This window comes from Rhinoraja longicauda, chromosome 6, assembly GCF_053455715.1.
Source record: "Rhinoraja longicauda isolate Sanriku21f chromosome 6, sRhiLon1.1, whole genome shotgun sequence".
Lineage (NCBI taxonomy): Eukaryota > Metazoa > Chordata > Chondrichthyes > Rajiformes > Arhynchobatidae > Rhinoraja > Rhinoraja longicauda.
The window spans coordinates 42,741,179-42,758,261 of NC_135958.1; the positions used below are offsets into that span (position 1 = coordinate 42,741,179).

General features: G+C 45.0%; 1 protein-coding gene across 1 annotated transcript in view; it reads left to right on the forward strand.

Moving 5' to 3' along the window:
• The window catches only part of zcchc14 (zinc finger, CCHC domain containing 14), a 149,356-nt gene that overhangs the window by 45,981 nt on the left and 86,292 nt on the right, over positions 1-17,083 (forward strand). The window contains exon 3 of the mRNA XM_078400866.1: positions 11,447-11,520. Within this exon, the coding sequence (XP_078256992.1) occupies positions 11,447-11,520 (74 nt within the window). The remainder of the gene's footprint in view (positions 1-11,446; positions 11,521-17,083) is intronic.

A 17,083-nucleotide genomic window follows, 5' to 3' on the forward strand; every position in this document is an offset into this window, starting at 1 on the left:
CAGAGCAGACTATGGGGAGCCAGAGGGTTGCTCTGACGAGGGCAGCTGAAGACCCCTAGGTGGCAGGCCTGCCTTTGGTTTGTAAACCATGGTGAGCCATTCCTCTTCATAAGGTTGCTGCTGGAGACCTATCATGTAGTTGATTCTGTGTGACCGGCGCAACGTCCACAGTGGCTGGCCAAGAACCTACCCAGGAAGTGGCCGTGATAAGCTTCTCTAAAGTCGCAGTAAAGGCTTTATTAAGACTTGCACCTCCTACCAATTGCACGTGAGGGGTAATCAGACATCTTCCTAGTGGGGCTCCAGATAACCAATGCTCCTGTCCGGCATGGATGCCGGGATTCCAACCTTCCCCTCGGGAGCGCTGGCGGCAGCCTCCCTGAGAGCAGAATGCTGCAACCCAGATGGCCCTTCTGGGAAATCAGCCTTCCTCAGATGAGCCTGCAGCGGCCGGCTGAGTATGGAGGGCTGCACACTCAAATGGTTCTTGGGCCTCCAACGGCCCCACATCTAATGATGACGGTAGGCTTCGGTTACCAAATACCAAATTAGTATGTGGGGATCGCTGGTCGGTGCGGACTCAGTGGGCCCAAGGACCCGTTTCCATGCTGTATCTCTAAACTAAATTAAACTAAACTAAACTAAACTACTGTGGGTGCATGCCTCTCAAGGGGCACTAACCGAATGTAAGATCATGTACATGACAAAAAAAAGTATTTGCATTTGGACGCAGCGGTAGAGTTGCTGCCTTACAGTGCTTGCAGCGCCGGAGACCCAGGCTCGATCCCAACCACGGGTGCTGGTACATCAGATAGACTGTTGGAGCCTGTAGTCCGTCAGATAGACTGTTGGAGCCTGTAGTCTGTCTGTATGGAATGTTTTTGCTTTTCGGTTTCCTCCCACACTCCAAAGACGTGCAGGTTTGAAGGGTAATTGGCTTGGTGTGTGTGTAAATTGTCCCTAGTGTGTGTCGGACAGTGTTAGTGTGCGGGGATCGCTAGTCGGTGCGGACTCGGTGGGTGGAAGAGCCTGTTTCCGCGCTGTATCTCTAAACTAAACTAAACTAAACTAAACTATACAAGCATGAGCTAGACTTTACCATTTAGCAAATGAAAAAGCTTTGTGTTGAAATGATAAACTTTGTGAGTGATGCTGGGTGAGTGGATTGTCCGCTTCCCTGGGTTGAACCTCGGCCACTTATTGGATTCTACCTATAACACCTCGGTCACTACAGTGCCGCTCTCATACTAGTTGTGGTGTAATTGGATAGACCTTCGTGCTGAGGTGTATAAAAACTGGGAATGTGCACTCTTTTGAGTGTATTAACTAACTGTGATCAAGTGTATCCTTGGAGGAGTTTTGGGGACTGAGGACCATACGTAAGAAGGAAATCAGGACATTAAAAAGGGGCAGGAGATAGCTCTGGCAGATAATAATAAGAAATAACCAAAGATATTTAACGTACATGAACTAGAGAGAGAATGGGGCCCCTCAGAAACCCAAGTGATCATCTTTGTCTGGAGCTGCAGGAAATGGGCAAGGTACTCTAAGTATTTTTCCTTGGATTTTACCATAGAGAACGACATGAAGACTGGGGAACTTGGGGCAGTTAATGGAGATGTCTTGAGGTCAGTCTGCATAATGGTCGAGGAGGTGCTGAACATAGTATGGAAATGAAGGTAGACAAATATCTTATAGACAATAGACAATAGGTGCAGGAGGAGGCCATTCGGCCCTTCGAGCCAGCACCGCCATTCAATGTGATCATGGCTGATCATTCTCAATCAGTACCCCGTTCCTGCCTTCTCCCCATACCCCCTGACTCCACTACCCTTAAGAGTTCTATCCAGCTCTCTCTTGAATCTTGGGCCTGATCAGATAAATCCGAGGACATTGCGAAAAGCAAGAGAATAAATTGTGAGCCCTCTGGCTGAGATACATGAATCATCATTAGAAATGGGTGAGATGCCTGAAGACTGGAGGGTGGCTTATGTTGTTCCTCTATTTAAGAAGGGCTGCAAGGAAAATCATGGGAACTGTAGGCCAATGAGGCCAACATCTGTGTTAGGCAAGTTACTGGAGAATATTCTGAGGGATGATATGTATCATTTGGATAAACTGGGGCTGATTAGGAATAGTCAGAATGGTTTTGTATGTGGGAGATTATGTCTTACGAGTCCGATTGATTTTTTTTGAAGAAGTAACCAAAAAGGTTGATGAGAGCAAAGCCACAGACATTGTCTATGTGGACTTCAGCAAGGCATTTCATAAGGTTCCACATGGTAGCCTGCTGTGGAAGGTTAGATTGCATGGGATCCAGGGAAAGTTAGCCAACTGGATAGAGAATTGGCTTCATGGAAGGAAGCAGAGGGTGATGGTGGATGGTTGTTTTTCGGACTGGAGATCTGTGACAAGTGGTGGGGCTCAGGGATCTGTGCTGGGCCCATTGCTGTTTGTGTTTTATAGGAATGATTTTTTACCCGATCAACTCTCCCCTCAGTGTCCAACACCCCCAGAGAAAATAATCAGTCCATCCCACCTGTCCCTGTAGCTGAAACCCTCTCATCCAGGCAACATTCTAGTAAACTTCCTCTGCGCCCTCTCTGTAGCTTCTACATCTTTCCTATAATGGGGCGACCAAAACTGCATGCATACTCCAGATTTTCCCTAACCAAAGTCCTATAGAGCTGCATCGTGACTTCCTGTCTCATGCTCAATGCCCCAAGCAATGAAGGCTAGCATACCATTTGTCGTCTTTACCACCCTATCTACTTGTGCTGCCACCTTCTGTGCTATGAACTTGAACTCCCGCTACATATCAATGCTGTTAAGGGTCTTGCCATTATCTGTATACTTTCCCCTTACATTCAACCTCCCAAAGTGCAATAACTCACATTTACTAGGATTAAACTCCATCTGCCATTTATCCGCCCATTTCTGCAGCTGATCTATATCCCACAGTATCTTCTGACAGCACTCCTCACTGTCTGCAACTCCTCCAATTTTGGTGTCGTCAGCAAACATATTCACCGATCCATCTCAGCTTTTGGCCTGAAATGGAGGCACTGGCAATCTCAGGCTCATTCTGGCGGCTCAGTCTTTGTCTCTGTGTGTACGCGCAGTCCATCACTGTCTGTGGGCAGTTAAGAGTTACTGGCGGTCTCAGTCTTGCGGTTCTTCAATCTTGGACAGTGGAGAGATGGTTATTAGGGCTTCTGCCTGCAGCTCAATCTTAACTGAGATTGGGATGGAGGTCCCTAGTTTGTCTCAGTGGCGCAGTCTTCTTCGAGGCCTGCACAGGGGAACGCAGCTGGGCAGGGATGTGTTTCTTCCCCTTCCCCTTCCCCTTTCCCTTTCCCTTTCCCTTCCCCTTCCCCTTCCCCTTCCCCTTCCCCTTCCCCTTCCCCTTCCCCTTCCGCTGGGGCAGCTGGGTTTATAAGGAGTAGGCTGACAAGGCTCAGGTGGTACAATTCAATATTAGCTAATTGGACATAGCTGAATGAATAATACTTTATTATCATATGTGACGTGTCACACTGAGATTCTTTGTTTTGTACACACAAGTATGCAAAGAGTCGCCACATATAGGGCACCAGCAAAGTGACAAAGTATTTCATTGAATCCCCAATGGCCCCTCTTTATTCTTGCGGATCCCCAGGCCTGGGGATCTCAGCCCCTTTGTTCTCTCAGCATGGAGGGGTGACCAGGTGCAGCTGTTACCTGTGGTGAAGAGGTTTGGGGCCTCCTGGCCTGTGCCAGTGATGGGAATCAGAGCAGCATCTGAGGGAGGGGTCCTGTCACATTCCCCCCCCCCCCAACCCCCTTTTCCCCTTGGCGATGACTCCAGGACCTATAACAAAAATGATGTCCAATAGAGTTTTCAATTTGGATTTCTGATGAAAGAACTGAACACTCTGAACACTGGTATTCTGATGTGCTTGGATCACTGAAGCTCCTTCTGATATGCAAGTTGCCAGTGCAGTCTCTACCAGACTGACGCCAGGTCAACAATGACACTCGCAGTAGGGTGAACCTGTGATATGGTTTATTTATCGTGACAACAAAGGCCAGGCCAACGTGGGGGCACTGTCCCTCTTCGTCGGTGTGCATGTGAGGAGGCACTGGTGGTCTCTAGCTTGACCCTGCACTTCACCCTTGCCTTGAGTGGAGGTAGAGCCGGTCTCAGGCTTGTCCAGGCAACTCAGCGTTGGGTTTGAAGGGCTGGGCGCGGTGATCTCTGGCTTATCCCTGCAGTTTATCTTTGCCTCGAGAGGAGGTGCTGGTGATCTCAAGCTTATCCTGGCGGCTCAGTCTTTGCCTCTGTGTGTGTGTGCAATCCCTTCTCTGTAGGCAGGTAAGAGACACTGACTGTCCAGGGCATGTCCCGGCAGCTCAGTCCTGACCACCAAATGGTGGCACTGGTGGTCTTGGGTTTGTCCCAGTTGCTCAGTCTTACTCTAGACCTGCAACAGGGGAACAGCTAGCAGGGAGCCTTCCCTCCAATCTTCCCTCCAGTCTTCTCTCTTACTCCTTGCATTGAAGTAAAAGCACTTCAGCTTTTCATTATCCCCATATTCATGAACCTCCCCCTGCCTGTCCTTCCTTTGAGAATTAGTGATGATAACCTCCACTTTCTCATCAGCCCTTTCATTTGCTGACCTGCTCATCTGGTTCCCACCTCCTGCCATTACAAGTTCATAAGTTCTAGGAGCAGAATTAGGCCATTCAGTCCATCAAGTCTACTCCGCCAATCAATCATGGCTGATCTATCTTTCCCTCTCAACCCTATTCTCCTGCCTTCTCCCCATAAACCCTAACACCCTTACTATTCAAGAATCAGTCAATCTCCACCTTAAAAATATCCATTGGCCTCCACAGCTGTCTGTGGCAATGACTGCCCCATATTCATCACCCTTTGACCAAAGGAATTCCTCCCATCTTTCTAAAGGTATGTCCTTTTATTCTGAGGCTATGACCTCCGGTCCTAGACTCTCCCACTAGTGGAAACATCCTCTCCACATTCACTGTATCCTGGCCTTTCACTCTTTGGTAAGAATCAATGAGGTTCCCCCTCATCCTTCTAAACTCCAGCGAGTACAGGCCCAATGCCTTCAAACATATATCATCATATGTTAACCCAATCATTCCTGGGATCATTCTCATAAACTTCCTCTGGACCCTCTCCAATGCCAGCACATTCTTCCTCAGATAAGGGGTCCTAAACAGCTCACAATACTCTAAATGCAGACTGACCATTGACTTATAAAGACTCAGCATTACATTCCTGTTTTTGTATTCTAGCCCTCTTGAAATAAATATCCTATCCCTCAGAATATTCTCTAGTAACTTTCTGACCAACGTTGTGGTTGCCAGCATTTTCCCACAACCCTTCTTGAATAGAGATACAACATTTGTCACCTTCTGGTATCTCGGCCCCCCAAGGCTGTGACCTCTGTTGGTCTGGCAAGGATCTTGAACTATGGGTGTCAGAAAATTAGTGGTGGACCTGTATGTGCCTCTCTGGCTTCCGATGGTAGAATGTAGTTGTTTGAAATAAAAACTCTCGCAACAAATTATAGTTTGTGGAGACACAAGTAATTGGCTCAGTGTAGAGATGTTGGAACATTAAGCAAACAACTAACTGCTGAAGGAACTCAATGGGTCAAAGAGCCATAAGGTTATATAGCATGGAAGCAAGCCCTTCGGTCCAACGTGCCCATGCTGACCAAGATGCCCCATCTACACTAGTCCCACCTTCCCATAGTTGGCCCATGTCCCTCTAAACCTATACTATCCATGTAACTGTCCAAATTCATTTTAAATGTTGTTATAGTACCTGCCTCAACTACATTCTCTGGCAGCTCGTTTTATATACTCACCACCCTTTATATAAAAGGATCAGGCAGCATCTGTGGAACTAAATGAATAGATGACTTTTCAGGCCAGGACCCTTCCTTCAATTGGCGAAAGGACCGCTGAAAAAACTTAAGCCAAGAAATTGAATTGCATGGCATTGTTTATTTTAGAACGTTGCCTTTGAAAATAGACTTTTCCTGGAATGAAATGGAATATGTCTTGTTTCAAATCATTCTGGATTGTCAACTAGGCATTTTCTGGCAGTACCTGAGCCAATCCAGGGTAGACGAGCTTTAATTCTCTGTGCAACTCTCCTTTTGGTATGTCAGCAGGCACATTAGTTCATTGTATCCCTTATCAATGGGCATACCCAAAACACAAAGTTTTGTCTGAAAAAGAGTCTCGACCCGAAAGTCACCTGTTCCTTTTCTCCAGAGATGCTGTACGACTCGCTGAGTTGCTGCAGTTTTTTGTGTCTATCTTCGGTTTAAACCAGCATCTGCAGTTCCTTCTTACGCAATAACATTTTATTACAGCTTCTCTCAGCTGGGACCCTACTAGGGTAAATCCCAATTCCTATTTTCCACCCATTGGGCCATATTGCCATATCCCACCACTGCACTCACTGTGTCACATCCCAAAGATCTGGCGTCACGCACGTGTCATAGCATTGCTGAAGCCAGGCAAAGATCCTTCAGCAACAAAGAGCTGCAGGCCAATATCACTTCTTTGTCACACCTACAAGCTGTTTGAGCGACTCATCTTGACTCGCCTCAGCCAGGTGATAGAGCCATCCCTAATAAAGGAGCAGGCAGGGTCTGGCCTGGGAAGTCCTGCACAGGTCAGCTTCTCAATTTCACCCAACACAAAGAGGATAGCTTTCAGGAAGGTGTTATCACAGGCGCTGTTTTTGTAGACCTTTCAGCCGCTTATGATACAGTAAACCATCGGCAACTGTTACACAAAGTACTTAATTTGACACGCAACTTACATCTAACCAACCTGGTGAAAACTCTGGTCAAAAACAGACGCTTCTTTGTCGAGCTGTCAGGAAAGAAAAGTCGCTGGAGCTGGCAGAAAAACAGTCTCCCTCAAGGAAGTGTCCTGGCACCCACCTTGTTCAATACCCATGTTAACGTCCAGCCTATCCATCCCAACACCAGGAGTTTCATTAATGCAGATGACCTGTGTATTACAACCCAAAGTGCTGACTTCCTTGAGGCAGAAGCTACTCTGTGTGAGGCTTTAGTCAACCTGTCCTCATACTACAAAGAGAATCACCTGAGAGCCAATCCATCTAAAACCCAAGTCTGTGCCTTCCAGTTGAAGAACAAGTATGCAAATCGAAGGTTGAAGATTACATGGAATGGAGTCAGATTGGAGCACTGTGACAGTCCAGTCTATCTCGGTGTGACTCTTGATGGATCTCTGACCTACAAAGGACATATCATCAACCTTAAAGGAAAAGTCAGTACCAGAAATGCTCTTCTCAACAAGCTGAGTACCTCAAAATGGGGAGCAAATTCTGAAATCATTCGATCAACGGCTCTGGCTCTCGGCTTCTCCACTGCCGAGTATGCCTGCGCAGTATGGGAGCATTCAGCTCATGCAAGGAAGATTGATCCTGTGCTAAACACAAGCTGTCGCTGCATCAGTGAATGCATGAAACCTACCAAGACTGACAACATCTACCTACCCTCTGGCATTGCACCTCCTGGAATCAGAAGAGCTGTAGCCAGTCAAAAAGAACGGCTTAGACAATCAGAGGATGATAGACACCTCCTACATGACCACCCTTTGCTACCTTTTGTTTGAAATCACGCAGAAGTTTCCTCTCTTCTGTCCATCCTCTGGTTGGCAGTGCATCATCCAGAAGGCTTAAACTCTGAGAAGAGAGACTAGAGAAATCTCCGGAAGACATTCACATGGCAATCGACCTCTCTGAGAAACTCCAACCAGGTTCCGACCAAGGTGGATAACCTGGCGCCGTCTCAACAGACTGCGGACAGACATGGGGAGGAGCAAATCGAACATGCTGAAGTGGGGATATACTGAAGGTGCGGCAGACTGCGAGTGCGGACGGGGCCTCCAGACTATGGAGCATGTCCTGTGCTGTGACATGCTGCATGGCACATGCACTGTAAAGGATCTTGCAGAGGCCAACGACGTGGCACTAAAATTTGCTCGCTATTGTCAAACAGTTGTGTGATGATACGAATAAATAAGTAACTCACTGTGTGTTGGCATCCATCCCCAATGACCCTTCCTCCACCTTGCGCAGTACTTTCCTTCATGCGCACCTTACTGCTTGAAGGGAAACATGTAATACTGATGGAATAGCATTTGAGATCTAGGACCTTAATTCTTTAGTTCTTTAATTTAGATATTTAGTTCTTTGGATTATTTTGTTTTGCTCAAATGGAATTCTGTTTGTTGTGTGGTGGTTATGCAGTTTTAATTTTGCAGTGTAGTTTTGTACTACGGAGAGATTTGGTAGATCAATTCAATTTGAGTTAAGAGTCAACTCCATTGATGTAGTAGCTCTGAAGTCATGTGCAGGACCTTCACAGTGAATGGCAGGGCCCTGGGGAGTGCAGTAGAGCAGAGTATTATCACTAGGAGAGTATTATCATGGTTCCTTGAAAGTTGTTTCACAGATAGAGTGGTCAAGAAGACTTTCGGTACACTGGCCTTCATCAGTTAAGGTATTGAGTGTTGAAGGTGGGATGATATGTTAAAATTGTGCAAGATGTTGGTGAAGCTGCATTTGGAGTATTGCGTTCAGCTTTGGTCACCTTGCCATAGGAAGGGTATTGTTAAGCTGGAAAGAGTGTAGAGAAGATTTCCAAGGATGTTGCCAAGACTTGAGGGCCTGAGCTATAGTGAAAGATTGGGAAAGCTAGCATCTTAAAACTTGGAGCACAGGAGAGAGAAAGGTGATCTTACAGAGGGCAATAGATATGGTGAATGCACACTTTTACCCAGAGTAGGGGAATCAAGGGCCACCATGCATACGTTTAAAGTAAGAGGGGAAAGATTGAATAGAAACCTGAGGGGCAACATTTTCATACAGAGGATAGGTATATGGAACAAGCTGCCAGAGAGGAAGTTGAAGAGGGTAGTATAACAACATTTAAAGGACATTTGCGCAGATATGTGGATAGGAAAGAGTTAGAAGGATATGGGCAAAACTCAGAGCTAGTGTGAATGATCGGCCGTGATGGTCGGCTATGATGGTCGGCATGCGCTAGTTTAATGCTGGATGACTCTAGGACCTTATTTATCCTTCATTATTTTATAAACTTCATCCCTCAGTCTCTTTCACTCCAGGGATAACTTGCAGCCTATTCAATGCCCATTGCAAGGCTTGTAACTCAAACCCTCCAATCCAGGCAACATTCCTTTGAATCTAGACTGAAAGAATGAAGGGGTGATGGCCAGTATAAATGGGGTGAGGAGATTGGGTAAAGAGCTGCCACGTGACAGGTGAATCCAGGTGAGGAGGGCTGTATTGGTGGATGATGTCAGGCTGGGGTGATGTTGGTGCTGATAACAATACAAACTAGAACATTACGGGTCCAGTTGGCGGCACTGTGACACAGTGTCTGGGGTTAGCCCCAGGGTCTGGGGGAGATGGGGGAGTGCGGAGGGGGCCAGGAGAGGTACCGTGAAGGCAGGATGGGGGCTCAAGGGGAGGTGGGTATTCAGGGTGTTGTTGTACATAGAACATATAACATAGAACAATACAACACAGGAACAGCCCTTTTAACCCACAATGTTTGTGCTGAACATGATGCCATGTTAAACTGATCTCATCTGCCTGTACATGATCATATCCCTCTAGTTCCTGCATTTCCATGTGCCTATCTAAAAGCTTCTTAAACACCGCTGTCGTGTCTGCCTCCAGTAGTGGGGGTAGGGTAGTAGGACCTGGTGGTGTTGGTAATATGGTACGCAAGTGGAAGCAACCGGGTGTGTAGCAGGACTCGAGAGAGTCACTCAAGGAGCAACAGTTGGGGGTAGCAGCGTCAGGCCCCTGCGGCCTGCAAGTGGTCAGGGATGAACTTGCTTGCAGGAGCTATATATTTCTGGTACCAGATGTACCCATAAACACTGGTTCCCTCATTTACTGCCTTCTTGAAGACCTGCGAAGTGAAAATTAGTAACATGTTCCAAACTTTGTCAACAATTGGTTACTCACTAGCTAGCCATATTTTCTCCCTGCTGCTTGCAGTCTGCTGTAAAATACAGAGGCTATCTGAATATTCCCTGGCTCATACCTAATTAATTACTCATGAGGTGAGACCCCTGTTACACCAGGACTTAGAAACTTGTTGCAAAGGATGTATGCCTGATGCTCTCTCTGGTTTTATTGGAAAGCTTAGAACTGATGCTCAGACACCAGAAGGGATGGACATGTGTTTTGGAGACCCTGAAGGAAAAGAAAATATACATTTTCTGTCCTATTCTCATTTACAAATGCTTGGAATTTCAGCAGGGGTTGTTTAGCAAGACATTGTGGTACTCTGATTAAACGGCAAGAAGAAATCCAGCTTTCCAGTAAAATAACTTTGGCAATCAAAATACTATTACTTCCCTTGTATTTTGTTTTTTAAATTTATCCTGTAACCCCTATCTCCGCCCTTAAATCTATAATCTCTTGTTTTAGATATCTCCTTTATAAGGAAAAGTTTTGCACTGTCCATCCTTTCACGCCCCTCGTGAGTTTGTGTGGCTCCATCAAGTCCTCCCTTAGCCTCCGCCTCTCCAAGGAAAACAAACCCAACTTATTCAGTGCCTCATTATAACTGAAATGTTCCATCCCAGATAACCTCCTAGTAAATCTAGAGCAACAAGGAACTGCAAACGCTGGTTTAAAAACATCGACACAAAGTGCTGAAGTAACTCAGTGGGTCAGGCAGCATCTCTGGAGAACATAAAACAGAACAGTACAGCACAGGGATGGCCCCTTCGGCCCACAATGTTTCTCGCCCCTCTCTCTGTTCCCTACTTACCATCCCTCCCTCTGGTTCTGCATTTCATTCTCCCCTTTCTTTCTTAACAGATTCCACCATTTGCTCCATTTTGTCTTCCCCCCCTTATCACCTGCAGACTCGGTTACTATCTCCACCCTACCTCCCTACCTGATTCATCTGTCAATTAATCCCTCTTTATCTCGATTCACCTATCTCTTGCCAACTCCTGTCACACCCCTTCCCCTCACTTTCTACCTGTTATCTCCCCTCTAGTCTGAAAAAGGGTCCCAACCTGAAATGGTAGCTGTCAACAGATGATGCTTGGCCCACTGACTTCCTCCAGGAGTTTGTATTTTACTCAAAGTGTCAGTTCTGTTACATTCTATGCCCTAGCTAATGAAGACCAGCAAACTGTGTGCCTGCTTCACAACCTTATATACTTGAGCTGCCACCTTTAGTAACCTAGGGACTTGTACGGCAAGATGTCTCTGTCTATATGCAAATTTACAAACTTTATTGAATACTTATTACTGTTCCAAAGTTTTATTAATGTAATCGTGCTGCGTTATCTATAACAAAGAATATTTCTCAAGTATTGTCTCATTTATTTTCAGTAAACATTGAGAGGATAGATCTGAAAGGATTGCACCATAAGAAGAATGAGAAAACTGCCGACTATTCCTTTGAGGTAAAGAATTCTATGATTTGCTTCTGTAATGTGTGAAAACAAAATTAATTTCTTAGAAAACAAGTAAAACTGCAGATGCTGGAATCCGAAACAAAAACAGAAAAGGCTGGAGGAACTCAGGCAGTCAAGCAGCATCTATGGAAGGAGACTTTTACTGAGAACTGGGAGAAGAGGGCAGGGTTTACAGTTTTCATAAACGAGATCTTGAGGGAAGAGTGATATGTAGGATAAAAATCTATATAGATATAGGTTAAGGCAGTTCAGATATTAAGGAGTACGAATACTCTCTGTTGGGAAGGCGTGTCATGGAAACGTGATGAGAAAGGGACATAAGCATGATAATGGGAAACAATGAGAGAGCATTTTACCTGAAGTTTAAAAATTTGATGTTCATCCCATAAGGCTCTGAGATAGGAGAGAAAATGGTGCTCCTCTGGTTTACATTGGATCTCTTTATGGCAGTGAAGGAAGTCTCAGATATACAGGTCGGAATAGGAGTGGGATTGAGAATTAAAGTAATATGCACTGAAAACTCAGGATTAGCCCTGTAGAAGAGAGGGGGGAGACCAGTGGTAGGAGCCATAGATGAGGGATAACTCAACTTGACTTGGGCTGAAACAGAGGACAAGTCTAGGGCCCTGGTAAGACCACATCTGGAGTATTGTGTACAGTTTTGGTCTCCTAATTTGAGAAAGGACATCCTTGTAATTGAGGCAGTGCAGCGTAGGTTTACGAGATTGATCCCTGGGATAGCGGGACTGTCATATGAGGAAAGATTGAAAAGACTAGGCTTGTATTCACTGGCGTTTAGAAGGATGAGAGACATATAAAATTATAAAAGGATTGGACAACCTAGATGCAGGAAAAATATTCCCAATGTTTGGGGAGTCCAGAACCAGGGGCCACAGCCTTAGAATAAAGGAGGGGCCATTTAAAACTGAGGTGAGAAGGAACTTTTTCACCCAGAAAGTTGTGAATTTGTGTAATTCTCTGCCACTCACTGGATAAATTTAAGAGTTAGTTAGATAGAGCTCTAGGGGCTAGTGGAATCAAGGGATATGGGGAGAAGGCAGGCACGGGTTACTGATTGTGGATGATCAGCCATGATCACAATGAATGGCAGTGCTGGCTCGAAGGGCCAAATGGCCTCCTCCTGCACCTATTTTCTATGTTTCTATGTAAGAGATTACATAGAGCTTGGGCCATGCAACTTCTCATTGCTATATCTTTGATTTGGAGAAAGTGAGGAGAGTTGAAAAAAAAGTTGTTTAATATGAGGGTGAGTTCAGCTGAGTGTATACAGTGCTCTCCATAATGTTTGGGACAAAGACCCATCATTTATTTATTTCCCTCTGTACTCCACAATTTGAGATTTGTAATAGAAAAAAATTACATGTGGTTAAAGTGCACATTGTCAGATTTTATTAAAGGGCATTTTTAAACATTAGGTTTCACCATGTAGAAATTACAGCTGTGCTTATACATTAGGTCAAAACTTAACTAAACTAAGCTAGGAAGGAGTTTCTACACTCCACAATTTGAAATGACTGTCCTTTTGTTTTGTAGCTCTCGTCTTGTCTCAGTTAGAACATAGAACGCAGAATGGTACAACACAAGAACAGGCCCCTCGGCCCACAATGTCGGCATCTTCATTGCATATCCATATGCCTATCCAAAAGTCTCTTTAATGCTACTATTATATTTGCCTCAACCACCACCCCTAGCAGTGCGATCCAGGCACTCACCACCCTCAGTGTAAATAAACCTGTCCCACACATCTCCTTTAAACTTTACCTCTGTCACCTTAAAGCTATGCCCTCTGGTATTTGATGGTCTTGGCATCGTGTTCAGCACAGACATTGTGAGCCAAAGGACCTGTTCTATGTTTCATGTAGCAGGGAGAGTTGATAAAGGGTTAACCTGTAGATGTAGGGAATTTAGATTTCCAAACGCATTTGACAAGGTGCCACAAAGAGGCTGGTTTTGGAGGAAGTGTGTTGGAATGCATGGAAATCTGGCAGTCTCATAGAAAGCAACGTTGGAATAAAAGAGCTCTCTTCAGACTAGAGATAACTAGTGGCGTGTCAAAGGGCTCAGCTCTTGGCCTGCAACTGTTCACATTAATGACCTGGAGGATGGCATGGCCTCACCTGGAATATTGCACACAGTTTTTGTATCATTCATAAAAAAAGAAAGAATAATAAAAGAGATTCACCAGGTTATTTCCTGGGATGAGAGGGCTGTCCTATCAAGAGAGACCAAATAGTTTGGGCCTGTATTCATTGAAGTTTGGAAGACTGTGGGGTGATCTTATGCAAACATATAAGGTCCCAAGAGTGGTGGACGTTGTGATGTTTTCATTAGTGAAAAAGTCATATGCAAAGGGAATGTAACTGGAAGATAAGGTGACAGTTATTTAAAAAGAGGTACATAAAATCGTTTACCTTGTTGCGGTGAACAGGCTTGCGTGCCCCCATGATTCCGAGAGCGATACCATCGGAAGCACTAGCTTCTGGTAGGGCCACCCATGGCGGTAAGGTCGAGGATAAGGGTCCAGACTAAGAACGATCCAATGTACAAGACCTCAACGGCGGACCAGGCGGACAAAGTTATCTTGAACTCAACACCTGTGAAGGCGGATGAAGGCTGCAACAAATCTATCAGCTCCAATCGTCTTGGTTCCCTTGCCATTGGAATGAGTTGATTGATATGTGAAGGACCTTGTGCTTCTTGGAGTGCAACATCAAGTACACGTTAAACAAACGCACGCACAGGCGTCTTTGTTCTGACATCGGAACGTAGACCATCATCCTCGACCTCGAGGGAAAGCCACAATGACGACGATGACATAAAAAATTATCTTGGAGAGAGAGAGAGAGAGATGAATCTATGGATAGACACAAAATGCTGGAGTAACTCAGCGGGACATGCAGTATCTCTGGAGAGAAGGAATGGGGGTACATTTCAGGTTGAGACCCTTCTTCAGACTCCTATGGAATTCTATCTATGAATCTATGGAATTCTTTGTCCCAGCAGGTGGTGGTGACTGGATCATTATAAGAAACATTTTTATGAGTTCTTAAGTGATAAGAGGAGAATTAGATCATTCGACCCATCAAATGTCAACTCCGCCATTCAGTCATGGCTGATTTATCTTCCCCTTTCAACCCCATTCTCCCCAAAACGTCTGACACCCGTATCAATCAAGTATCTATCTATCGCTGCCTTTAAAATGTTGATAGATTGAGGAACAGAGGAGTATGTAGAAATGCTACAGAAGAGGAGTTGAGGCCAACCAAGATTAGCCATGATCATATTAAAAGTCGGGGCAGGCTTGTGGCCTTCTTCTGCTCATATTTTCTTTTGTTCTTGAGTAGCCGACAGTGGCCGTTAAATTAACTGGCATACAGTTCCTAGCCTTTTATCTTCCTCCTTTTTTGAACAAGTGAGTCACTTTAGTCGTTTTGCAACCTTCTGATACCCTCCCTGAAAGAGTTCTGAGAAATTTCAATCTGCAGCCACTTCCTTTAAAATCCTTGGGTGTAAGCCATTTGGTTCTGGCCTTTTGCTGCCTTTACCCCATGAGTAAGTGCTGTCAGAAATGATCAGTTACTAGGTGACATAGAACAGATCACATGTAGTTCCTATCATCCCAATACAGGAAGGATGTGGATGCTTTGGAAAGGTTTCCAGAGAAGGTGTATCAGAATGATGTCTGGATTAGAAGGATTGAGCTCCAGGGAGACGTTGGACAGACTTGGATTGTGTTCTCTGGAACGCTGGGGGTTGAGGGGAGACCTGAAAGAAGTTAGAAAAAGGATGGAAATACTAATTACTAGAGGGCATAGATTTCAGGTGAGAAAGACAAAGTTTAAAGGAGATGTATGAGGCAAGTTCTTTTACACAGAAGGTAGTGGGTGCCTGGAAAGCACTGCCAGGAGTGGTGGTGGAAGCATCTCTGATAGTGACATTTAAGAAACTTTTAGATGGGCACATGAATGTGCATGGATATAAATTATGCGCAGGCAGATATGAGTTGGTCTTGGCCTCATGTTAGGCACAGACATTGTGGGCCGAACGGCCTGTTGATATGCTGTACTGTTCTATAAGATTTAGATATGCACCACATTCCACAACTCGCTGACACTACCTCCTATCTTTGTCCCGCCCCCTCCCCTGACATCAGTCTGAAGAAGGGTCTCGACCCGAAACGTCACCCATTCCTTCTCTCCCGAGATGCTGCCTGACCTGCCTGGAGTTACTCCAGGATTTTGTGATACACTCGCTGACATAAGATTCCCAAAACGTCACGTCATGTGTGTAGCCTTGGTCCATCCAGAAATCTTATTATCAGCGAAAAATATCCCAAAATGCTGAAATAACTCTTTCCTTCAACCATGTTGTGAACCTGTTAGTTTTGTTTTCCTGAATGTTAACCAAATTTCATGTTCAGTAGGTACCTGATGTGTCAGTTATCATGACAACTGCAGTTTAGATTTTGCCTGCTTTGTGCAACATCAATGGGGGGGAAATAGCAATATAACCTCAAGGCAGAAAGGAGCCTGGAAAATGCACAACATTAGCAAAGGATGCTCAGTAAATCATATGGTTGGAACTGATTGAAAAATGGTTGTAAGAGTTAGGAGAGGAAAATGAAACTCAGGAAAGGTAGAGGCAATCGGTTTTCTATCTTTTTCCCCATTTTTCTCACAATTCTGAGCATGAATTTCAGGTTGTTTTTTTTTTAATCATAGGGAGAGAGAGAGAGAGGGCCCATGGGTTAAAATGCTAAATTGGGGTAGGGCAAACTTTGAGGGTATGAGAGAAGGTCACGCTCATGTTGATTGGGCAGGCTGTTTGAGGGGAAAAGAACATCAGCCAAATGGGATGTTTTTAAAAGTGTGCTGACAAAAGCTCATGATATGCACATCCCTGATAGAGTGAAGGCAAGGCAGGCAAACATAAGGAAGCTTGGCTGACGAAAGAAATTGAGGCATTGGTCGAGAATAAGTAGGATGCATGGGACAGGTATAGGCAGCTGAGTTTAATGCAGATAAGTGTGAGGTGTTGGATTCTGAGAAGGCAAACCTGGGCAGGACATTCACAGTAAATAATAGTGTTCCTGGAGAGTGTTAGCGAGCAGTACAGGTACATGTACAGGTACCTTGTTCCCAGAAGGTGGCATGACAGGTAGATATGGTGATCAAAAGGCTTTCAGTACATCGGCCTTCATCAGTCAGCGTATTGAGTATAGGCGTTGGTATGTTATATTACAGTTGTGCAACGCATTGCTGAGGCTGTATTTGGAGTATTGTGTTCAGTTTGGGCCAGAGTGTTGCCCGTGTTTAGCCCATATCCCTCTAAACATTTTCTATCTATGCATCTGTCCAAGTATCTTTTAAATGCTGTTATAGTTTCTGCCTCAACTTGTGCCTCGGGCAGCTCGTTCCATATATCTACTGAATGAAAATGCTGTCCCTCAGGTTCATATCTTGTCCCTCTCACTTTAAATATATGTCCGCTTTTTTTTGGTTTCCCTAGTATTACACCCTAGGTAGACACA